Source organism: Clytia hemisphaerica, unplaced genomic scaffold, assembly GCF_902728285.1.
Source record: "Clytia hemisphaerica strain Z4C2 unplaced genomic scaffold, Clytia hemisphaerica genome assembly, whole genome shotgun sequence".
NCBI classification, from domain to species: Eukaryota; Metazoa; Cnidaria; class Hydrozoa; order Leptothecata; family Clytiidae; genus Clytia; species Clytia hemisphaerica.
The window spans coordinates 1,413,308-1,437,946 of record NW_027103890.1 but is presented as its reverse complement, the minus strand read 5'-3'; the positions used below and the strand labels follow the sequence as shown (position 1 = coordinate 1,437,946).

General features: G+C 35.8%; 3 protein-coding genes and 1 long non-coding RNA gene across 4 annotated transcripts in view; 1 reads left to right on the top strand and 3 right to left on the bottom strand.

Moving 5' to 3' along the window:
• The window catches only part of LOC136808636 (tyrosyl-DNA phosphodiesterase 1-like), a 222,721-nt gene continuing 198,082 nt past the window's right edge, over positions 1-24,639 (top strand). The window contains exon 1 of the mRNA XM_067065181.1: positions 1-22. The gene's annotated coding sequence lies outside the window, so the exon portion shown is untranslated. The remainder of the gene's footprint in view (positions 23-24,639) is intronic.
• LOC136808674 (uncharacterized) lies at positions 3,238-3,904 on the bottom strand. Its single transcript, XR_010846909.1, has 2 exons — positions 3,841-3,904; positions 3,238-3,320 (listed from the first exon to the last, which is right to left on the bottom strand). It is a non-coding gene; the product is annotated as an uncharacterized lncRNA (long non-coding RNA).
• On the bottom strand, positions 19,033-21,040 carry LOC136808654 (uncharacterized). Its single transcript, XM_067065203.1, has 3 exons — positions 20,322-21,040; positions 19,535-19,794; positions 19,033-19,397 (listed from the first exon to the last, which is right to left on the bottom strand). The coding sequence occupies exons 1-3, from the start codon at positions 21,008-21,010 to the stop codon at positions 19,033-19,035; spliced, it is 1,314 nt and encodes a 437-aa protein (XP_066921304.1). The 5' UTR covers positions 21,011-21,040.
• Positions 21,139-23,307, bottom strand: LOC136808653 (uncharacterized). The gene is made up of 3 exons (XM_067065202.1): positions 23,124-23,307; positions 22,261-22,389; positions 21,139-21,408 (listed from the first exon to the last, which is right to left on the bottom strand). Exons 1-3 carry the CDS (start codon positions 23,223-23,225, stop codon positions 21,139-21,141), a joined length of 501 nt encoding a protein of 166 aa, XP_066921303.1. The 5' UTR covers positions 23,226-23,307.

Genomic DNA, 24,639 nt, shown 5'->3' with positions numbered 1-24,639 from the left:
ACATATAAAACAACAAAAACAAGTTAAATGGCCAGATTGGTTTAAGCAACAAATATAAACAATGGTATGTCATCCAGCTCAGAGTGACTTGAATGAATGTAAATTAACCAGCTGGAAGGTCAGCGCGAAATGCTAAGAAAGATAAGAAGATTAATTAGAACTCATAGCGGTATTAAATTCGCTAAATCGTGTAATACCTGTTTTCTCAAGATGAGGCGGAGTTTTGATAGAGAAATGGCGTGTGTTGTTTGGGAGTTTCTAAACATCGACCAGAAATGGTGACCACGACCGGTGACCACGACCGGCGACCAACGACCAGTGACCAGACAAATTTGGTTATCGAGTTTTTTCCCTTTCTCCAACGTAGAGTGTCTCTCCTTATCTTTGAATATATCATATTGAAGAGTAAGCTCACCCTGTCTCATCAAGAGCGACGTGCCGAATGCGTAAAACAACCATTTTGACTATTGTAGCTTGATTATGGTGTCTATTTCTATCCTTTTGCTATACTAGCCATAGCTTTCACTAACTACCAACCGCTAGTACAAATGCTTGTAAAAACTAATTAATGCTAACAAGAAGCCCGTTAGGCGTGAAGGCCCAGCAAAAGCGTAATTTACGCGATTTCCAAAAATTCCAAAAAATGTTTAACAAGATTTCAGGAAAGGGATGTCCAAAGGATTTAAAATTTTACTGCGTCGAGCAAAATAAAATGAAAAATAAGTCGACAAGGATAATTCTCCCTTTCTTCATTTCTTAGAACAGGGAAGTGAAAAAATAAACGAAACATAATGTACAGTAGTCAATCAAAAATAAATTGAATGTTGAAAGCTCGAAACTTTCTACCCGAAGGTAAACAATCAAATTCAAAATATCATTAAATTCAACTTCCATAAGAAACAACATCATTGCATGAAAAAAGTTCTAATCTTGTTCAAATTTACACATGAGCTGCATTTTAGTCTACATTTACCATGTCCATATTCCATTTAAAATTAGTATTTATAATAATTCTGTGTCGAGTTTGAAAATCAAGCCGCCAATTCGTAAAACACAACAGATCCAGAAACAACCATATTCACATGTAGCATCATGGAAAAAGTTCCAATCTTGTTCAAATTTACACATGAGCTGCAGTTTAGTCTCCATTGCCATATTCCATTTAATCGGTATTTGAAATAATTCTGTGTCGGGTTTGAAAAATCAAGCCACCAATTCGTTGAACGAGACAGATCTAGAAATATATAACCATTTTCACACGTAGCATCATGAAAAAAGTTCCAATCTTGTTCAAATTTACACATGAGCTGCAGTTTAGTCTCCATTTTGCCATATTCCATTTAATCGGTATTTGAAATAATTCTGTGTCGAGTTTGAAAAATCAAGCCACCAATTCGTTGAACGAGACAGATCTAGAAATATATAACCATTTTCACACGTAGCATCATGAAAAAAGTTCCAATCTTGTTCAAATTTACACATGAGCTGCAGTTTAGTCTCCATTGCCATATTCCATTTAATCGGTATTTGAAATAATTCCGTGTCGAGTTTGAAAAATCAAGCCACCAATTCGTTGAACGAGACAGATCTAGAAATATATAACCATTTTCACACGTAGCATCATGGAAAAAGTTTCTATCTTGTTCAAATTTACACATGAGCTGCATCTTAGTCTCCATTGCAATATTCCATTTAATCGGTATTTGAAATAATTCCGTGTCGAGTTTGAAAAATCAAGCCACCAATTCGTTAAACGAGACAGACTTAGAAATATATAACCATTTTCACACGTAGCATCATGGAAAAAGTTCCAATCTTGTTCAAATTTACACATGAGCTGCATTTTAGTCTCCATTGCCATATTCCATTTAATATCGGTATTTGAAATAATTCCGTGTTGAGTTTGAAAAATCAAGCCACCAATTCGTTAAGAATTGTTAAGACAGATCTAGAAATAACCATTTTCACACGTAGTATGATTGAAAAAGTTCCAATCTTGCTATAATTTACACATGAACTCCATTTTAGTGTTCATCAGCAAATTCCAGAATCAAGTCTTTTTGAAAACAAGAAACTAAAAGTGAAAGTCAGAAATTGATTTAAGGTATAGAATTTTCACTCAGAAAGCTTTATGAAAACTATAACATATGACAGAATGTTGAAAAAGTTTACAAAAAAAAATCACTACAAAGTTTCTTTGGTTTGAAAGTCTCTTGACCACTAAAGCAAAGAAAATGTTCAAGAAAGTAAGAATCAACACATGAAATCAATCTCCTCGCTTCAACCGCCATCTTGTATCTGTTTTGTTTTGAAAACGTTTGTTGTTTAAGGAGCGCGAAATCAGAAAATATATCTTTTTTAGCCAGTACCCGACTTTCGCAAGCTTTTCCCTCTCCAGACGGCAAAAAGTGTGTTACTGGTATAAAGCGCCGTTTCTACCAAAACGGACACACAGAAGGAAACACGGAAAAAAAATAGTGACACTCTCTTTAAAGGCCCACTCGCTAGCGCTGGGCCAATTAAGGCTGTTTAATGCTTTATAATTATAGCAAAAGTTTGGAAATGATTTGGAATAGTTAGAATGATTCTTCTCAAGAGCATTTTCTTTGAGATATCAATGAATAAGCTAACATAAATGAAACATATTTTTTTTCTAAAAATGTGAATTACTTTTTACAAAAAATAAAATACGAATCTTAAAACATTCATTAGGAAAAGTGTCCAGGTAGAATCAATTACAGAAAGTTACATAGATACTAAACCAGTCAAAAGACATGCAACTATATTTATTTCAACCAATTTGAAATATAAATGAAACATTAGAACCAAACAGCATAGCAAATGCTGTAGCATAAGAAATGCTATGAGCCAGAAACATAACGAGCAGGAACCAAGAATTGACAGGTAACAACGTACTTAGGAGTTTTACCAACGGTTTAACAAAGGATATCGTGATCCAAAATTATGTTTACATTAAATGGATTCACCATTAATCTAGAAGCTGTAACGGCGTCGGGTAAAGGATGGAAGATGATAGAACGTAACATGGTCTGATGGTAATAGTATCAGCAACGAGGCAATATTGATGAGCAGGAAGCAGGTATTAACAGGAAATAGCGTACACTCAGGACTTTTTCCAACGGCATGATAAGGGATCTCATGGACACAATTGTTTACATTAAAAAGATACGCCAGTTATCTTACAGTTGTAACAGCAATATCGTGTAGAAGGATGGAAAATCATGACGTAACGTGGTAATAGTAGCAGTAACGAGGTAATATTGCGTTGTCAAGGTAAACGAATCCTCATTCATAAAAAGCTTAAAGGGAAAATAAGAAACATGAAATTAGATGATATATGGTGAGTGTACTGAAATTTCCTCAAAACTAGTTCACAAAAGTTTCTTTCAATGTTTGATAATAATTTCCCAAATAGTGCCTGGTAAGGCGGTCGTCGAAAAATTGTTCTATTCGCATCACCCGCCCGCATCATATTTTCTGCTGATTTTCCGGTGCGGAGATGCGGAAAAAAAACTGGGAAAACCAATTTGTTCTTTCAAAGTATAGCTTTTTTCTCAATTGCTCTGACGGCCATCGACAAATTGATTTGCTCGCATCACCACCCGCGCCCCTGAATTACTGACGTGATTTAAAAAAACCCGGGAATTTTTTTGACCGCCCGTCTGCCCGCATGCATTTTTAACACCAGTTGCAACGCGAACAGAACATTTTTTCGATGACCGCCTAAGTATCAACAAGATAAGAACACAGGTTAAACATAAAAGATTAATAAAACCAAGTCTTATAAAAGTACACAAAGAAAAAAATATTTGTACTTACTGTCGAAGTACCATAACACAGGATCTTTAAGCATTCTTGTTGGGAGTAGAGTATGTTGAATGACGATTGTGGAATAAATTTAGTTACAGTGGAATTATTTCGTTGCCAATTCAACCACCAACAATAATCACTTTTGTTCATATTCAATCATTGTTCTAATGTTTGGGTCGAAAAATGAATCAATCTGAATGTCTAAGACAGGAGACAGATTGTATAATTTGACTATCAGGAAATTCACTGATTTATATCTCAATTTTTCGAAAAAAAAGAATGCAATTCGACTGCTGGACTATTGCTCGAGAGCTTTCAGGACATCTTTTGAAAATCAAGATGGCCTAACTCATCGAAAATGTGCATAGAATTACCTGCGTTTGAAAACTTAATCCACAAATTAACGCACGACAGAAAAAAACAAAAAACCCCGAAGGGAAAAATAACGAAAAACGTCCGCCGCGCATTTAGCGAAAGCTACTTGCTAGTTTGGTAAGCTATAAACGTTGCCGGATAATTACGGCAGACTAATTAACCGGAAGACGTGAATAATTAGTCAGGGATTTTACTGAGTATCTACTCAATGACATTATCATTGATGAGAACTATAGCTTACTGTAGTTCTACAAAGTCGCGCCACGCAGAAGGACAGGTCACTTTCGTTTACACCGTCGTCGTCCTTATTCTCTTGCGGCACGCCCACACTGCGATCAAACATTGTTACCCGAAGGGAACGCCTCACAGGTAGCGTTGTTTACAGGCTAGATGAACACGCAATTGAATTAGAGAAGCTAGAGATTATGCTACCACAACACATATTGGTTAGAAATCGCCTGTGCCTGTAATTGTACAAAGGGAAAGTTCCTATTAACACTAACTCAGAATTGTTGTTGAAAAATAAAGTTTTGCAATTTCTAGTGTATTAAAGAACGTTTTACTGCAGCAATTCCACTTTTTACATTGCAGATTTTGGCTGAACATTCGGAAAGAAGACTTTGCCTTCCTTGCGAAATCATACCTTGTCTGCAATGTGGAATTCATGTGTTTTATGAAAAGAGAGGGACTATCTATGTAAATGCCATTATTTATTATAATTATAGGGTAATTATATATACACGCATTCCCATTTGCTTGTCCTTGTTTTGTTGCGTCCGTCCCTCACTGGGCGAAAAAAGAGATTTCCAATGTGTGGAAAGGCGTGGAAATGTGACAATTCCACATCTTTCCAATGAGTGGAATAATGGTCTTTCCACATTCATTGGAAAGTTAATAAGGTTACCTTTCTATCTTTCCACAAGGTCATCTTTCTAACTTTCCAATCAGTGGAAAGATCATTACTCCAACTTTCCAACTATTAGAAATTTCACTTTTCAAACTGGTGGAAATACGTAAATGTCAACTTTCTACATCTTTCAACTGATCAAAAATTTCATCTTTCCACATCGATTGGAAAGTTTGTAAGGTTACCTTTCTATCTTTCCGCAATATCATCTTTCTAACTTTCAAACAATTAGAAAGTCCATATTTCGAAAAAGTGGAAATACGAGGAAATATCAATCTTCCACATCTTTCCATACAGTTCAAAAATTTCATATTTTCACATTGATTGGAAAATTTAGTTAGGCCATTTTCAATCATTCTATTTTCTAAAGGTTATAAAAACGTGGACTTTACGTTATTTCTAAATCTTCCAAGCTATTGGGGATTTGATCTTTCAACAATAATGGAAAGTTACAAAGGTTTGAAATCTGAAATTCTTTCCAAACAGCTGAAAGCTCTAATTCCCACAAGAAATTAGAAGTTATATAATTAGTGACAAGTTGTGTTTCTTGCTATTAATGCTACTAATTTAAGAGTAAAATTTTGACTAATAAAATATTTCATAATTATATGCTTTTACATCGATAAGTTAAAAGCCACGTAATCATGCATGTGATATGGAAATAAAATCTAAAGTACACAGTTTTCATAAGAATTACATAAATCCGGGAAAGCCTCAAATTTTTCAATTTTTGGAATATCTTTCATTTAATCGTCCAAATTTTCTCTATTCAACTACCAAGTATTGTCTCAAACGTGAGAAAAAGAGGAAGGAAACAAGAACTTGGGCTTTTGAAATTTGAAATTATTCAAATTTCAAAAGCCCAAGAATAATTTTAAGCCTTGTTTATTTTATAAATGGAAGACAAATAAATTTTAACTGAAAAATATTTTGAGGCTCAGCATGATTTTTAAAAGTTTGCAAATATTTGAGTCTTGCGATTCTTTAAAAAAATTAATCTAATCACAAATAATAATTTGAAAGAATTAAAAATGGTGAGGAAGAAAGCTTGAGAAATCAAATTCAGCCACCATAAACCAGATTTTAACTTAATCTATTGAGGGTTATCTTTTTCTAAAATGTTTAGAAATCTCTAAGGTTGCAAAAAAAATCATTGTCAATCTTGCCTGGACACTCTTAAAAAGCTTTAGAGTATAATGATGAATCATTTTGATGATCTAAAAAACTAATAAATAAATAATAAATAATATGAAAAACTCTTACCAAGATAATCTAATTTCCATTGATTTCAAATTAAATGAAAAACTAAAAATAATGCTAAACTGTATATATTCCAAAGAGGAAACTTGGATAAAAAACATGAAGCACACACAAGCAAAACCAAGTTTACATCAAATTCATTTGATAATTGTTCAAAAGTCAGCTTCCACTATATAGCTATAAAAATTGGTATGCAGCAATCATTTGAATAATGGCTGGGATAAATTCGTAAGTCGATTTAATCGATATTGAAAATCACAGCATCCTACAACACTTTGATTGGACCATCTCTCCTGATCAAAATAAGAAAATACAAAAACATTTAATTCATCAAGTCTGCCAGAAATCTTAGAAACTATCAACTTTGGTACATGATACCAGCAGTCAAGTTGTTGCTTGCATCTCCCTGATGCCTGAAGGAGAAAAGTTTCTAGTACGTAATTCAGTTTGTAATGCTCTTATTAGTTAAACTAATTAGGATACTCTCTGATTTTAATTGTGTTGAATACAAAAGAAATTTGAAGAAAAATACATACTTACAATATAAAATTTATTGCAGAACAACGACAATGATTTTATCCATGTTCACTTCAACACATTGTCGAACGTTGTGACCTGAGGTGAGGAAGAGTAAAGCATATTTACACACCAGCTTGAATTAAAGAATTATCTAATCCCAGTTGTAAAAAAGCTAAAAGCATTTAAAGCTGAAACTTTTTTATTCTTTTATCCATCCCATTTAAAATGCCTAACATTTTGTGTAATCAGAGAACAATTATTTCTAGCATTATGAAAAAACCAAAACAACCAAAAATTTAATTCATTCTCACTTTAGTTTTTAGCTAATTTGTTTTAATTACAATTTTCAAGAGACAATTTGTACTAGTTATCGCATGACTTCGAGTGCAATACGAGAAATATTTTACGAGTTCCGAGATTTTTCCGTAATATTTTTCCGAGCCTTTAGGCGAGGAAAAATATAGGTAAAATCTCGGAACGAGTAAAATATTGAGTATTGCACGAGAAGTCATGTGATAACTAATTTATTGTCGACTCAAAAAAATTGTCCTCTTTTTGTTTTAAAAATTACTTCCGCCTTCTTCTGCTTCTGTGTAGATTCGAATGTTTTTATTCGAAAATCTAATTCGAACGTTGGATTCGAACGAAACATTCGATAACTTCCCGCTGAAAATATTCACACAAAAACAAAATAGAGAAACATTTTTCGATCATTTTCGATCCAGAAGTTTTGTTTTGAAGAGTTGCAGATTTTTCAGAAATGTATTTGAAAGTAGATTGATAATTTGATAATTCAAAATGCAGATGACGTACAGTATTGTTTCGATAGAGAGGAAACCCTCCATCATTGGATTAATCAGATTGATAACATTCAGTCTTTTTCTATGTTTTTGTTTCGATGACATGGCCATGGGAAAGAATAGCAGAGGAAAGGAAGTCCCACGATGGAAAATAAATGTATGCTTGTAATAATGGTTAAAGAACAACATTTTTTCAACAGCAAAACAATTTGGATGCTTTCTTGATTATCGTCAAGCTCTAAATGTTTCGAATTTTAGAAGAAAGATGTACTGTAATGATTGATGAGTTGAAAAGTCAATGACGTACGTTGTTGTGGAGAACGAGAATTAGGAGAGAACTTTTATAAAAATCACTCGTCATTTGGTTTAATACAAGACATTACACTTTCCTTGTTATGTTATGAGAAATTTTATTGGCAAATATTGAAGAATCTCAAGTTTTTTTGTATGCATTGATACAAAACTGTTTGGTTATCACACGGACAAATTTGCCAAAAGTTGAAAATATTTGGGTCGTGTCAAGTAGTTTTATAATTAATTCTTTGTTCATCAGATTTGATTTTAGTGTCTTTTATGGAAGAACTCCAAAGTAAAAGTTAATCTGAACATATTTTTGTTGCGTTTTTCCCTTTGATTCCCAGCCAAGTCCTGTTTTGTTTTGATTTTTCTCCCGCCGCTTACCCAGTCCCCCAAAGTCAATTTCCAGACTAAAGAAATATGAAATATCGCAAATATCTCGATGCTCTCGACCAATCAAAATGCTGATATTTTTTTGGGTCGGCAATAAGATGCAATATATAGATTTCATACTTCTTTGTGCTGTTCTGTAAATCTTGAAAAAATATATGGAGCACAACCCTTTCATAATAAATGGACCAGGCTGGACTTCAAAAGGTTGGTTTGTCAATCCTCAAACCCTAGATTTTAAAGATGGGTAGGTTGGAAGGAAAAATTATTTGTTTTTCAAGGTTTAGTTCCTAGTTTAGTTGTTCCCTTGTTAGCCTCAATTGGACTGCATGGAATTTCCACAAAAATGATAGAAAACTGCTGAAAATCACATCCTGAATGCAACATATCAAGTGCAAATAAAGGGGGGGGGGGTTTCTAGGGGTTCGAAATACCGTTTTCACGTCTAAATTTTTGCTGAATCCCGGAATCTCGAAAATTGAAAAAAATAATAACACCTTCACACCGGTTTGTACAAGTTCAAATACCGGCTAATGACAAAAAAAATAAGCCCAAATACCGTCACCGTCTAATTTTAAAATACCGTTTTCCCTTCTTTTTTTTCGACTTAAAAATGGCCAACCCCCGTCACACAGTAAAAGTACAAACCCCCCCCCCCAATAAAGGACGGCTATTCAAGTTTCCATTGAACCTATTTCTATATCTATTTATTTAATTTGAATAAACTTTACAAAAGTCTCGTAAAACATGTCTAGGTCTGTTTCTTTAGAATTTTAGAAATACAGTATTTATTGTTGCAATACATTCACTAGAAACAACAATCATAGAAAGAAAATATCTAGTCACAGTCCCCTGAAAAGGCATTAATTTGATATTGCCAGAGGCATCTCTCACAAAAAAGTGACAGACTGCTGAAAAAGTGCCAAAGAAAGCAGCATGTGAAAGAGTCTCAGAAAAACTATTCCAGCTAAGACAAAGAGAAAATTTTCAGTTCTAATATTCAAGAGGCTAAACTCTGAAAAGTAGCTAAATTTGGTACTTACAAAGTCTTAAGGGAGAAATCAGGTCTTGCTTCTTCTTCCAACAACTTGGTTTGGCTTGCTTCCTGCTTCCATCAACCAGAATTTTGAAAGACTTGTTTTTTCCAATATTATGAATTTGTAGACGAAAATGAAAACCGGGGGTTACAACCGAACAACTCAAAGTCGTTTTTAATTATTTAGCACGTTTAGCACAATGTTTACACTTTGCTAGGTGCATAGAGATTTTAAATTTATTTTAGACTTTTATATATTCTGAAAATAAATCATGAATTGAAACGTAGTTGAAAAAAGGATATTTTTACAAGTTATTCTTGACCCCCAGAAATCTTATGTTTTTCATTAATATTCAAGATGGCCAACGCGCCATAACCAAAAAAGCGCGCGCACACCACAGGAAAAAATCTTAAAATCCCAGGCCTGGGAAATGGCCATTTTCGGGGTGGGAAATGGCCATTTTCGGGGTTGGGATTTGCCCTGGAAAAGTGAAACAACTACATGCCTGGTAAATGGCCATTTCCCAGGCCTGGGTTTTCCAAATTTCGGGGTGTAAAATGACGATTTCCCAGGCCTGGTTTTTCCAAATTTCGGGGTGTAAAATGACGATTTCCCAGACCTGGATTTTCCAAATTTCGGGGTGTAAAATGACGATTTTCGTGGCCTGGATTTTCCAAATTTTGGGGTGTAAAAAGCCGATTTCCGAGGCCTGGATTTTCCAAATTTCGGGGTGTTAAATGGCAATTTCCGAGGCCTGGATTTTCCAAATTTCGGGATGGAAAATGGCGATTTCCCAGGCCTGGGTTTGGCCGAATTTCAGTGTGTAAAATCAAAATTTCGGAGTGGTAAATTACAGTTTTGGAGGATCTTTTCATGGCCTGAGTTTCATATTTCAGGTTTTAAAACAAAGTTTTAACTAATTTTGATTGTTATACATTATATAAAATATATTTTTGTAGATGAAATAAATAATGACTAAAATAATACAGTGCACATTTAGCCCCATTTAGACTTTGAAAAGTGGGTTGACAAATTTTGATTTTCTGATATGCTAATATGGCGCGCCAAAGCGGAAATAAATACTTGGGCTGTCCTTTTTGTCTGGGGTTTGAGTAGTCCTGGTATTGCCTGGAGCGGTCTCCCTAGTCATGCATGGATAGGCCCCATAGCATTTCACTCACAGCCCTCCCCAGGCAATACTAGGTCCCCTCTTATCTCTTCGTTGGGTAGTTTCCTATTCATATTTGAGCTTAGTCACACGTGTCACTTTTCAGCTTTTCTATACGTACTATCGTACTTTCTGTACATTGTAGTTTAGACGCTCTAGTTTTTGTTTTTTTTTGTCTACACTATGAGAAATTTATAATTTCAGTTATTAGGTAGCGTCAGTTGGACTGTTTCTTCACGCGTTTTCCTTTATATTTAGTGCTGCCTTCGGCTTTTTATTCGCTCTTTTCATATTTACTGGGAATCGCCGAGAGCTGAGGTTTTTTCCCTTTTTAATTTTACTTAGGCGATTCCCTCTTTTCCGCATGGGTTACGAGTGGATCTAGTGTCGCCTGGGGAAGGCTCTACTTCTGTACGGATAGGCCCCGTAGCGGAAATACAGCGCTCTCCGGGTGTACGGAGTCTCTCCAACCCATCCAGGTTGACTGTTTTCATTTGCTTTTTTAACAACGTTATATAGTTCGAAAAACGAAATTTTAATATACATATTGTAGTTAATCGCTCTGTATATATTTTTAAGGGGCATAACATATATATACCAAACCATATTGGTGATGAAAGAGAATTTAATAAAAAACTATCTCTCATTTCGCGACACTACCTTTCATTTAACGACACTATCTTTCACTTCGCGACACTATCTTTCATTTCGCGACACTATCTTTCATTTCGCGGCACTATCTTTTATTTCGAGACACTATCTTTCATTTCGCGACACTATCTTTTACTTCGCGACACTATCTTTATTAAAACGACACTATCTTTTTTAAAACGATACTATCTTTCCAAAAAAACATTTTCTTAATTGAAACAATACTATCTTTTTTACGGGATACTATCTTTTTTATGGAAGCCGTGAAGTGCCATCGACAAAAAAATATTTAATTTCAGAAAAAAATAATTAATTTTAGAATAAAAGAATATTTAATTTCAGAGAAAAATATTTGATTTTACTTTAGAAAAACGATTTAGATTTAGAAACAAAATATTTTAAATTGGGAAAAAAATATTTAATTTTATTTTAGTAAATTTTTTACCTACGTTGTTATTATGGGAAAAAATGTCAGCGGAAAGTGACGAAAATTTTGAAGGGGTGACGAAATTTTTCCCCAACAAAATTTATTCCCAACATTTCATCACCTGACCAAAACTTTTTTTACCCGATTTTTTTATTCCCGACCAAAATCTTTTACTCAATTTTTCCCCCAACCAAACTTCAAATCCAAATTTTTTACACCTTTTATTAACCGAAATTAGTGTATAAACGTCGAATTACAAGATCTATTTTCGAGCTAAGTGAAGAAAACCATTTCACTTGGACAGTTTAGTCATGTGAAAGTGACTAACTAAATCGTAAATTTGGTCGGGGAAAAGTGACGAAATGTTGGTCGGGAGAAAGTGAAGAAAATACCTCTAGGTGACGATTTTTTTCCCTGGCGAAATAAAACTTCGACATTTTTTCCCCAATAAATAAAAGGTATTAAATATTGAGCATAATATCGGTTCTGTCAACTTGAATTGTTTGTGGATTGACATCTATGTGATGTGCAAAAAAATAATCTGGTCTGAACAAAAGTCAAATCCAAAAACAAATCCAGGAAGTATGAAAACGAAAGTTGTAAGTAAGTGTGTGGCCCGGGAGGAATCAGGCCAAAAAATTTTTCTTTTTTCAAATTTTTTTCAGACGGTGGACTTTTGGTGTAACTGTAAGCATGCACGGAATCAGGCTCTCCCAAAAAATCTTTTTTCTAAAAACAGTTTTTTCTGAAGTGAACTTAATTTCTTCTCTAAATTGATATTTTTTCTAAATTTAATTTTTCTTACTATATACTAAAATTAAATATTTTTTTTCTAAAATTAGATATTTTTTTCTCGATGGCACTTCTCGGCGTCCATAATAAAGATAGTATCTTGTGAAAAAGATAGTATTGTTTCAATTAAGATAATGTTTTTTTGGGAAAATAGTGTCGCGAACTGAAAGATAGTATCGCGAACTGAAAGATAGTTTCGTGAAATGAAAGATAGTGCCGCGAAATGAAAGATAGTGCCGCGAAATGAAAGATAGTGCCGCGAAATGAAAGATAGTGCCGCGAAATGAAAGATAGTGCCGCGAAATGAAAGATAGTGCCGCGAAATGAAAGATAGTGCCGCGAAATGAAAGATAGTGCCGCGAAATGAAAGATAGTGCCGCGAAATGAAAGATAGTGCCGCGAAATGAAAGATAGTGCCGCGAAATGAAAGATAGTGCCGCGAAATGAAAGATAGTGTCGCGAAATGAAAGATAGTGTCGCGAAATGAAAGATAGTATTTATTTCCGCTTTGGCGCGCCATATGCTGATATGCCTTAAAATGGCACTATTTTATATAGAATAGATTATGCCAAAAAAGTGAAGCTTTCAATTAAGGGATAATAGGAATAAGTAGGGTTGCTTAATTGAATCGTTTGATCCGGTTCCGGGGATAGTAAATATATTTTTGAAAATTTGAAAGTGAAGAAATGAAGAAAACAACTTTCCATAGATTGGAAATTCCACTCTTCTTCCTAAAATTAGGAAAGTTAGTAATAGTCATATTTTTGAAAATTGTAAAGATGGAAAAAATCATCTTTCAACAAATTTCCATAGATTGGAAATCTCATTCTTCTTAAAATTAGGAAATTTAGTAAAAGTCATATTTTCGAAAATTGGAAAATTGGAAAAAATCTACTTTTAACAACTTTCCATAGATTGGAATTTTCACTCTTCCTAAAATTAGGAAATTTAGTAAAAGTCATATTTTTGAAAATTGGAAAAATGAAGAAAGAACGCCTTTCAACGAGTTTCCACGATCATAGAAATATCATCTTTCAAATTTTTGGAAAGATAGTGAAGATGAAATTTCCAAAATTGGAAATATGAAGAAATGAGATCTTTCAACAAATTTCCACAAAATTGTAAAAATGGTCTTTCGTTAATTGAGGAAAGATGTTAAAGATGAACATTCCAACATCTTTCCAAAGTGGAAAGCTCTTATTTCGCCCAGTGCCTTGGGACTTTCTCTTCTCTCGCTTTTGCATTTTCTGTGGTTGTTTTTGTTGCCTTTCTCTGTTAGTTGAATTTTGATGAGAGAAGAGTGAGGTACAAATTTTACATAGACAAATCAGAGTGAATGAAAACTGATTTGAGATTGAGAACCAGATAACCGAAATATAGAAGACATTTTTATACCGCACCGGAGCTCATGGGATTATACGTGTTTAGTAAGTATATTTACTCATTGACTTGTACATATATTTTGCCCTTTTTAACTTTGTGGAACTTAGTAAAATTACCTTTGTGACTTAGTAGAATTTTCCCTTATATTTTAGCGAATATCACGAACATTCAGTAAATCTTCACGCCCTGTCTCTGCCTGCGGTAACAATCTAGGATGATATGATCCCTAACGACAGGTTTCTTTCGTCGTAGGTTGCTTTGAAAAAAAGCCAACCTGACATCCTCCAAAGGTTGGAGGTTGTCTGTGAAGAGTTTGTTGTCTGCAAATCCGACAACAATGGCTCTTCTCCTGTCGATTTTCGGTACGCTAGGAGAAAGGAGAATGAGAAGCTTCAAACTTTCTTGCCAGATCTTTAAGGTGTACTCGAACTCGAGATAGAGATGTTGTTCTGCCTCTGGCTCGACATAGCATCGAGTACAGAGCTTGTGATCTGACAATTTCATGTTGAATAGTCTCACTCTTGTGGTCGTGGAATTGTGAAGAAACCGATAGACGATGTCTGTCGATTTTTTGTCAAAGTGGATAGAGTGGAGAGTTGATCTTGCCAAGGGTCATTGACCAATAGCTGTACAAAAAGGGGAGACTCGCTAAAAGAAGTGACATGTGATGAGGGAAAAGCAGGTAGATATTTTAAGAAATACTTTGAGATGTGAATTTGAAGGCTCGTTGGCGTGTTGTTAAACGATACTTTTATGCCAAAGAGCTGGTATGGAAGTCTGATCTTGAGGGTGTGAAAGCGTCGCAATGACAGGTTTGACCCGAGCTGCTCTTTGATCTGTGTCAGAGTCGACGGACTTGTCTCCTCGTACAGATCCCCGAGCAACACAGGTCCAGGATGGATTGCCCATTGTATTGGCCTAGACGGACCGTTTTGTTTATAAGAGGATCTAGGAATAGAGGCTCATCCAGCACTAAGGCGGGATCAACATTGCTTGAACTACAATTCTGTGTGAACCATAGCCAACTTGAAAACAAAAACTCATACTAACGTGGTATGTTTGCTTGTCTTATGGACTGCTTCGTTAGGACGATCTTAAAAAATTCTTTAAAAATATAGAAGTTTTTGTATTGGTTTAAAAAATAGAAAGTACAATTTACCCAGTTCAGGCAATCGGACATCATGAGACTTCTAACCCAAACGAGAAAAATGAAACGTACGGCCAGAGTGACGTTGGAAAGAGCAAGTCCATCTTGGGAAACAGGGAGTTGGAGAATGTCAGTGGGGATTTTCGTTCTCCCATCCCACCATTGAAAATCTTCGAAGACAGCTCTGATTAGTTTAAATTGTGCGTCAGAGGGAAGATAGATGTTTGCAACGTAGATAATTTTAGACATAATCAGATGCTTGATGACTGTGACTTTTTCTTTTAGGGAAAGTCTGCTTTCACGCCATATATTCAAACACTGTTTGATCGAAGAAATTCTGTTTCAAAGCTTGTCCAATATGGTAGGAGAATTCTTAAAAGGCAAGCCGAGGATTTTGATGTAAGCGTTAGTCCATTCCAGACCAAGGGTGCGTCCTTGCGCTCGATTTTTTTGCCCAACAACAAGGCTTTGGGCTTTTCTGTATTGACGAGTGCACCGCCCACGAACTCGAACGACCTCAGGAATTTGAAAAGAGCGTGGAGTGACTTAATCCCCCTCATAATTGCTGTGAGATCGTCAGCGTACTGAGAAAGTTTAACTTCGGTCGAGTTGACACATATCCCCTTAATTTTTGGGTCAGTGTTAACAAAAAGGGCTATGATCTCAAAAGAAAGAACATACAAAAGTGGTGAGAGGGGACATCCTTGCCTGACCCTCCTTCCTAATAAAAACTTTTACTTGTCATGCTGTTAATTTTGACGTTAGAAGATATGCTATGCTACTTCCATTCGAATTTCATATTATGAAGCAGTTTGAAAAAGAATTTCCAAGATATGCTTTTGATAGGGCCTTGGTCTAAAAAAATCATAAAAGCATCCAAATCCTTGAAAGGTTGATAAAAATTTTGCGGACTTTGACGGAGCAAGTCTGTTCTTCAGAGATGATGGAAGGTAAGACGTTTAAAAGCCTAAGGGATAAGACTTTTGCAAGTATCTTGTGGTCAACATTTAAAAGCTTACAGGCCTCCTGTTGGTGATCTGTGTGATGTCTCCCTTTTTTTGGAGACATTAAATTGTTGTAACTGTGAGGATGTGTTGAAAAGTTAACTAGAGGAAAATTTGTCCACTTCATAAGATGAATTTGCTACTTTGAAAAGGTCCAAGCCTAGAACACTCCAATAGCTTTTGGAGAATTCGGCTGTCTGACCGTCCGAGTTTATGCTCTTTCTGTTTGGCATTTTTTTAAGAGCATCCAGGAGATATTCCTTGGTCAGGTCTTTGTCGGAGTTTTCTGTCTCTTCTGGGGAGAGACCTCCAACTTCAATATGATCGAGGAATTTCTCCTGATCTATTTCGTTGATAAAAGGTTGTTTAGAATGTTGAAGTAAAATTAAATTCATTGAAGTCACTCTGAGCTGGATGAAATGCCAGCGTAAATATCGCTTGCGTCTAACCAATATGGCTATTTTAGTTAAATGTTTCCAAATATTTGTTTGCTTTTTTTTCATGAAAAGAAATACTTCTTGGAATAACGTTTCATTTAAATTACATTCATTGAAGTCACTGTTGCCAGTGTTGATATGGGTTGCATCTAACTGATACGACCAATTTAGTTTAATGTTTTCAAATCTTTGTTTGCTTATTTGTATTGAAAATAAATACTTCTTGGAAGAATGTTTCAGTTATATTACATTCATNTTTGAACGCACCAAAGATACAAAGACCCCGAATTTTCCGGTTATTTTAGCTTTGGCACGGTTGCAAAGTTGAGCAAAACAAGCCATACACTATAGTATTTTCAAGACCAATTCTTGGAAAAAGGTACTTAACGCTGAAATACTTAAAAAGGAAACAGAAACTCTCAAAAGGCCATTAGTTCGGTGGCTTTGGATATGTCTTTATTACAAACCACCCCATCTCAATTGTTTTCGATGGTTGAAAGAAAAGAATTTCACTTGAAAGTCATCAACGATTATCTAAGTAGAGTGAGTTAGATGTTTTCCAACCGTCGCAAAGAAAGATGAGTACCTCTTTTGTGCTTAATTGTAGGGGGTGGAATAAGCGGGGAGGCTGGGTACTTCCGGGAAAAATCCATAAAATGGGGGGGGGGTCGTTATAAAATGATATTGGGGTGATTTTCCCAAAAGCCCCTAGGAAAATGTAGGTTTTGGCACTTTTTCAGACTTTTTTGGGAAAAATTCATAAAATGGGGGGGGGGTTATTATAAAGTGAAATTGGGGTGATTTTTTTTCCAAAAATTGCAAAGTGACCCCCCCTACAATTAAGCACAAAAGTGTAGAGGAAAATTTACGAGATTGGTTGCTCCGTGGTGAGTACTAGGCGCAAGATAACCCGATAACTAGATTTCAGCAGATCTAAGGAAAGGCGCCACTAAAGGGAAACGAAAAAGACAATTTTCTACAATGTTCTAAAATATGTATAAGTTTTCGTTTTTAAAAATGACTCTGCTTTAAAAATTCCTACTTTAAAAAAACTGCTAATAAAAGTATGAAAAATAAAAAACATCTCAAACACTAACCAAACTCTTTTAAAGCCTTGACGTTTTTAAGCAATTTTCAATGACAAATTTGCTGGCGAAATTAAAAAGTTACGGTTAGATAACTCCATTTGAAACTATCGCAGATTAAAAGCTAAGACAAGAACGTGAATTTTGTTCAAACGATAAAGAATGTAGCTTAAATTACACGATTGCCGTAAACACATTTAGCAGCAAGACTAAAAAAATACTAATTTAACGAACTGTCGATAGGACGACAGAAATGACTCAGTCCGTTCGATTTCTTTAGATACCGTATTTCCTCTATCTAGCGCCGCCCTCTGATGAGCGCCGCCCTCTAAAGAGCGCCGCACCGAAAACCTCAAAAATTTAAGACACCGCCCTCTAATGAGCGCCGCCCTCCAATAAGCGCCGCACTTCCTAATGCGGCGCTGATTAGAAAATGACTGGGAAATGAAGAAATTCTAAGACATAACTCTAATATCCGACTTAAAAGATAAGTAGTTTTACAAATTAGTCTCGTTAACACCTTGATGGTAAAATATAGAATGAAAAATGACCCATCTCAGAATGCAAAATCCACGATTTCAATCAAATTTGTGGAATTACGGTGCAGTCGATTCTCAAAGCGTGTAAACAAATGATTGTCGTTTATCCAAACCATAGTAAATCAAATATTAAAATGTGATTTATTAAACAAACGCTGTAATTTGACAAATATTGTTAGCGATTATCCAAAGGAGGATGAACGAACTTATACAGTTGACGCTCTCTAATTCGACGTTCTACTATTCGGTGCGCTCCCTTATTCGATAAAATTGAAAGTCACAGTCAACAAGAAACTCTCATGTACGACGCTCTATTATTCGGGAGCTTCCCCTCATTCGATGAGAATCCAATTCCCCTTGAAGATCGAATTAGAGTGCGTCAACTATACATGAAGAAAATAACATGAAACAAAGTCAATACGAACATGAATGAATGAATGAACAACGAACTGAGCAAGACCTAAACATCCACTCCAAAGTTTTTTTTAATAAGGTTCTTATGCTCTGTTAAAAGTTGGATGGTGGTGGAATCCAACTGTTCGAATGAGAAGTCCTTGTTTGCTCCGCTATTTCCCTTTCTTATGCAAACAGGGCTCAGGTGGTAATATCTTGCGCTCGCCTTGTTTGATTTCTCAGGAGCCCGGTGTTCTTATCTCGCCAAGTTGCTATCTCCATGTGAGTAATAGCAATGTCATCAGGAGGGGGGAAAACTTCTTTGGAACTCGGTCGAGCGATCGGAACTGGGCAGCCACCGCAACTGCGGACTTTAGGATGGTCCTTTAAGTACACCAAACGATAAGGCTTATGATCGGATGTAGTTTGCTTTACAACTTCCCCAACTGGTGTAGATGATTCGACTTTTCGGTTATACCTTTTTCGGGTTGTCCCTGACTTTTTACCCGCACCAGAGCTGATATTAAATTTACTTATGTTGGTCAAATTTGCAGATGTGTTACTAGCTCTAAGAAAAGCCATAAACCGATCTAATTGGCCTGATACCTTTGCGACTGCGTATGTATGGGAACAAACACCGCTTCCGTTGAATCCCACACAACCGGCGCGTAGGTCCGGTCGTCACATGTGAATGATCCATCTTTTTTTCGTTTGACATAATGGGGGCGCGAACTATCGGTGTTTATTACGTGATATGTTCCGCTTTCCGCAAACGGTACGACACCACCAGCTGCAATGATTCGTTCTGCTTTTGCGATTATGTTTTTCGAATAGGTGCAATCGATTCCAGGGATACCTTCGTCGGGTGTTTCATCTTGATCAGAAACGGTAGATTCATAGAAAGCTTTTTCAACTGTGATTCTCTCATCATCAGGAAGATTGTAATAGGAGTCTCCTATCTGGAATTTAGGAAACAGTTCGGATATTTTGAAATCTCCTTCTCCGTGAAACGCTGACCTGTTTTCTTCCAATTGGGTGTCATATACTTCCTGCATGAGGTTGAGAAATTTTGGAAGCTCGTGTGCTTGATACTTTGTTTTCCGGCGATTTTAGCGTTAAGGGATTCACTCTGGTTTGTGGAGAAATCTTCAGAGATGCCATTGCGTTGTCGGATGTTAGTCAACATGTGCGACCTCATATAAGGCACAACATTTTTGGTGAACCACTCGTGAAACTTGGGTGATTGATTTTTTGGAACATGAGGCAACTCAATATCGTCCCATTTATTCTTGATGGATTCAACATAGATGTCAAACATGTTGGCGTCTGGTGCATGTGCCAAACCCTCAATCCTGGGAAGTAAAAAGGAAAATAAACGTCGATTAGGAATTAAAAAAATACTACAGAATACCAAAACTAAGTACTATTACTTTCAAAATGTTTGCTGGCATAAAAGAAGCGCTGGTGGCTCCACCAACAGGGAGGCAAAATGAGAAAATTGGTAATTTGGCGCCTTGTTACTTCAAAGATTTAGTGTCAAAAGGACGCTAGCGAAGCGAGCGCGAAAATGTTAGACAATTCTTCCTCTTAAGTTAAAATCTGCGAGGTAAAAAAGGGAAATGAGCGCCAAAATTAGTGTTTTTAGGCGCCTTTTGGCACGCTTTCCTCTTTGGCACCCTCTAAAAACCGCCGCTGGGGGCTGGGGGTGCCACATGCATAATTTGGCAGTCAAAAGGCACAAAACCGTGAACATGTTATCTCCTATATTGTTCCATCCGCGATAAGTCCTCGTGAAATTTCAAGTCAGAGCAGCTCAACCGCAAATTTTATACAGATGGCGATTTTCTCTAAATCCGAAATAAAATCAAACTTTACTTACTTGTGGGTTCCTTCTACTTTGCCAAAAATGTCGTGGATGATGGTCTGTTTGGATGTCATCGGAAGTGCAAGTTCTTTAAGCTTTTCTTCAACGTTTCTCTTGGAGTGGATAAAACACCTTAGCTGGTCAGAGAACGGGAACGTTTTCGAGAATGCTGATTGAAGTGTTGCTTCTCCGTCCGTTCCAAAACATTTCAACTCGCTTAATTCAGGGTGAATTCCGACGAGGCTCGATGAGAAGTAATGATATGAAGAAAACATCTTCCGGTAGTGTATAAGTGCTGGACCCATATCAATCTTCGGTTTGTTTGTAGACTTCCTCAACACTGCTAGATTTTGGTATGTTATCGGAGTGAAAAAAAAATCACCAAAATTGAATGTCGGATCGACTGTTAACACTGAATTTAACCCTTGAGGCATTTTACAACAATATCTGTCTAAATCCTGAAATGCTGCTTCAGATCCGATAATACACATTGGTTCAGGGGCCCCTTCGACACGGCGGATAAAGTATCTACTAGATTTCATTGTTTTCTTGCACTCTTCCATCATCATAGCAAGAGTGTCCTTTTTAGATGTTTCTCCTTTGTTTGCTCTGTTTAGATTGCGGACCTGACAATTGTTCCTTGGTAAGGAGCCAGATGATGTGGCTTTTAGTGTGCCGCCCAGTTCTTTATTTACCTTCCTCATCGTCTCTGAAGGCTTGTTCGACTTTCCGGTCGTCTTCACATATTTCTTACACTGCTTTGTGTCTGTTGTAAGAGCCTGCTTTCTTGGCGTTTCCGTGAGACGCCACGGTAAAGCTCCTTTCTTCCCCGTCAAAATTGTATTGCAAAAGGCAGTATTTGAAAGTAATTTTCGCCACCATCCTTTCGCAATCTTATGATTTTCCGATGAAAGGTTTTGCAGGAGTTCGAAGTGCCGTTATATTTGGAGATAATGTAAGAGTCGCCATTAAATGTAACAGATGTTGGTCGACTGTAACCATTCATGTACGAGCCATTGTCGTCTGCGCTAATATCGGACTGCATTTTGAGGGCATTCAAATTGACGATAAAGCTCATGTTTCGTTGACATTTTGTTGGAACCTATAAATACAACAATTAGACAGTATTTAATACATAGAGAATAATCTTTTAGAAAACCTAGTCATCTGTCTTTCTGCAAAAAATGAGAAGCTAGCGAATAGATGCCCAATACTGTATTGGATTGGGCTGACTTGCTTAAAATTTTCTTGATATAGCTGAAGGGTTCGAAACCCCTATAAAAAATTATAATCCCCCTTAGCTACAAAATTTGCAAAGGTTTTAGTAACCCCTGAAGAAAACTCATGCGACCACGGTGAAAATTTTATCCAGTTTAGACACTCTCAGGTGCCTAATAAACGGCCCCCGTTTGTTAATTTTTCGACTTTTTCCAACCCCCGGACGTCATCGTGGAAACTGAGTTAAAAATGTCAAATAACTCGAAAACGTAAAGGCTCGAAAAACAACCTAGTTAAAATTTTCACAATGACGTCAAAATTGTACGAAAATGAGGTCATAAAATGTCAATTCATCGTAACTCGGAGTTTTCCAGATCCCCAATTTTCAAGTCCCTGCCTGGCAACTAGGTCCCCTCCGTTTATTGAAATTTGATAAAATGTTTCAACCCCCTACTCATTGGGCACCTGAGAGTAGATTGTTCAGGGAAGAGCAAGTGCAATGACAGTATTATGGTTTTTAAATAAATTCATAAAAAACTACGAAGATAGGCAAAACTATTCTAGGGGTTACTAAAAAAGTTACATCAAAACCCTCTCTGTATGAAATCGTAACCCCCTTAATGGCTTGACCCCCTAAAAGTTCAAAAATCCTGATTGATAACCCTTCCCTAATGATAATTTCAAATCATGATAAAATCATAAAACCCCCTAAAACATAAATCACGTATTTCTATACCTTATCACAGATCAATTCTCCATTAATTTCAGGGTTCAACAACAAGCTGGTGATCTCCTCGTTTGACAGCGAAATCCCATTATTCAACACTGGAAGGCCCATATAGAAATCGCAAGGTTTGGAAGACTCCTAGTACAAAAAAAAGAGAAAAATTTATTCAATATTCAACAAGCACATTGCTTATGATGTATATAGAATGGAAATGAAAAGTAAAATAAGAAACATACAGGGGCCGAAAAAAAACCAGAATATATAAGGAAACAGCGGGGGAAAAAGTCAAATGAAAATCTCTTAAAAGGGTCATTTCCCGTGATTTTTAGAAAGTTTCGGCTGCAAAAATCAGTTTTATTAACAATTGAACCATGAAAGGTGGTTGATATTGTTATTTAAAACACTTTTGAGTGAAAAAACAACGTAATAATAAAGAAAAATATCCAATGAAAATCTGCAGAAACGGTGATTTCCGGCATTTTCGGCCGTAAAAAAATGTTTTTTTGAAAATCAGGCTTCGTCACAATTTTGGTATTTTGGAATTTTGCATCAGCGTTCATGAAAAAAAATGTTAAGTACAGCTCGAGAATTTCAAGAAATACTGTTTTTCCAGCGAAATTGACTTTTCCGGCGATTTTTAGAGAGTTCTGGCTTAGAAAGTCAGTTTTATTGACAATTGAACCATGGTTCATGGTGGGCATTGTTATAAAGAATGTTTTTGTGTAACAGCGAAATATCAGGAAAAGTCTAATGAAAATGCTTATTCTAGACCCCCCAATTACTAAGTACCAGAGAGAAATCTTTTTCTTATTATTTTAAAAGTTGAAACTTGTGCTTTATACAAAAACAAAAAATAATGTATTTTGATATACCTTATCAACAACAATGTCCTCATTAATTTCAGGATCTGGCCCTAAGTTGGCACCTTCTGTGTTTGACAGTGAGATCCCGTTATTCGACACTGAAGAGTCCATAAAGAAATCACAGGGTTCGGAAGACTCCTGTAAAAAAAAGAAAATTTGAGTAATATAACATTCACAAAAACAAAACAAATACTTTTATCGGAAAGAGGACAGTCCAGTCCAACTTAAATTTTGAGGTATAACTTTATAAATTTGGGTTTAGTTGGTCAGTGGCTGAGTTGGATCGGTCAGTGGCATGGTCGGGGGGTCATGCTGTTACTATGTGAACTATGACAAAAGTGGTGTAGGAACCAAAAAACCTTTTTTGAAAAATTCGTAACAAATTTGAAATTTTTGCTAAATACAAAAACAATATCTGGACAGTGAAATCTTAAGGATTGTTCCACAATTGTTGATAGTTGGAAAAAAATCTACCGTTGCAAAATAATTTTACAGCCCATTAAAGGCAAAGTTTGCTAATATTTAATATATTTGCTGTATTGTCTACGCAAAAAAATAATAAAAATGACACGAACATAATTTTTTTATGAGTGTCGCTTTGATTTTTTTGATTGCTGCCACGTACAGGAACTCGCAAAATGTTCCTAACTGAATGATACATTTCGAACGTGAAAAGATTTGAAAACTGAATCGAATGTTTCGATGACGTCATTTTTAGAGGGCTTTACGAATGAAAACATGCCTTCACAAAGTAACCAAACGTACATGTGACAGCGGCCATCAGCATGGTCCGGAGGAGCAAAACTCTTCGTAGCTCCTCTACGAAAGGGGTTTCCTAAGACTTTAAGTAAAATTTTACGTACATGTGAAAAAAGCTTTATTGATCCAGGAATTTTTCAGTATGATATTGCCTCTTGGAACAAAAATTGATTTTTAATTGGGTCAGCAAGTTTCAATTAGTTTTACTTAGAGGACAGCAAAACCAATATTTTCTACTTCTATATAATATACACCTCCAACTTACAATGTCGTCATTTTGCGTATCTTCAAATCCATCAGGGGCATTACTTGACTCCTCCGTTTGACTTCTGCATGGATACTTTGCTTTATTGAACAACTACCAGGAAAAAAAAGAATAATTTATTTATTTTACAAGTAATTGGAAAAGACATAAAAGAGAACTAAACAACTAACGACTAAATGACTTTGCACATAGAAGAAGCTAAATACTGATTTTCATTGAAAATGACAATGACAGCGACTAAATATCTCTAAAATCAACTTGTTCTGCAAAAGTGGTAATTATGTTGCCCAAAAATTGTGGTTTCAAAACCCTGTTTACTTTTATCTAAGAATTAAAAAATACTTACCGATTTCTTTCCTTCATCCAGGAAAACATTAACTAGACATGCTGGGATATCACCAGTAATACCATCCAAAATTTCTTTGCACTGTTCATAAATTATGTCATCAAACTCATTTACTACAATAAGTGGTTGATCAATATGGTAGTCTCTTGCTTGAG

What these genes read in the sequence shown, in the direction of transcription:
- LOC136808654 (XM_067065203.1), bottom strand. Translation starts at nt 21,010, where the DNA reads ATGAGGAAGGTAAATAAAGAACTGGGCGGCACACTAAAAGCCACATCA. An exon ending in AAAGTAGAAGGAACCCACAA is followed by an intron (nt 19,795 to 20,321) that starts GTAAGTAAAGTT and finishes TTTACTTCCCAG; the next exon opens with GATTGAGGGTTTGGCACATG. An exon ending in TAAAATCGCCGGAAAACAAA is followed by an intron (nt 19,398 to 19,534) that starts GTATCAAGCACA and finishes AATTCCAGATAG; the next exon opens with GAGACTCCTATTACAATCTT.
- LOC136808653 (XM_067065202.1), bottom strand. Translation starts at nt 23,225, where the DNA reads ATGGACTCTTCAGTGTCGAATAACGGGATCTCACTGTCAAACACAGAA. An exon ending in AGGACATTGTTGTTGATAAG is followed by an intron (nt 22,390 to 23,123) that starts GTATATCAAAAT and finishes TTTTTGTACTAG; the next exon opens with GAGTCTTCCAAACCTTGCGA. An exon ending in GAGAATTGATCTGTGATAAG is followed by an intron (nt 21,409 to 22,260) that starts GTATAGAAATAC and finishes TTGTATTTATAG; the next exon opens with GTTCCAACAAAATGTCAACG.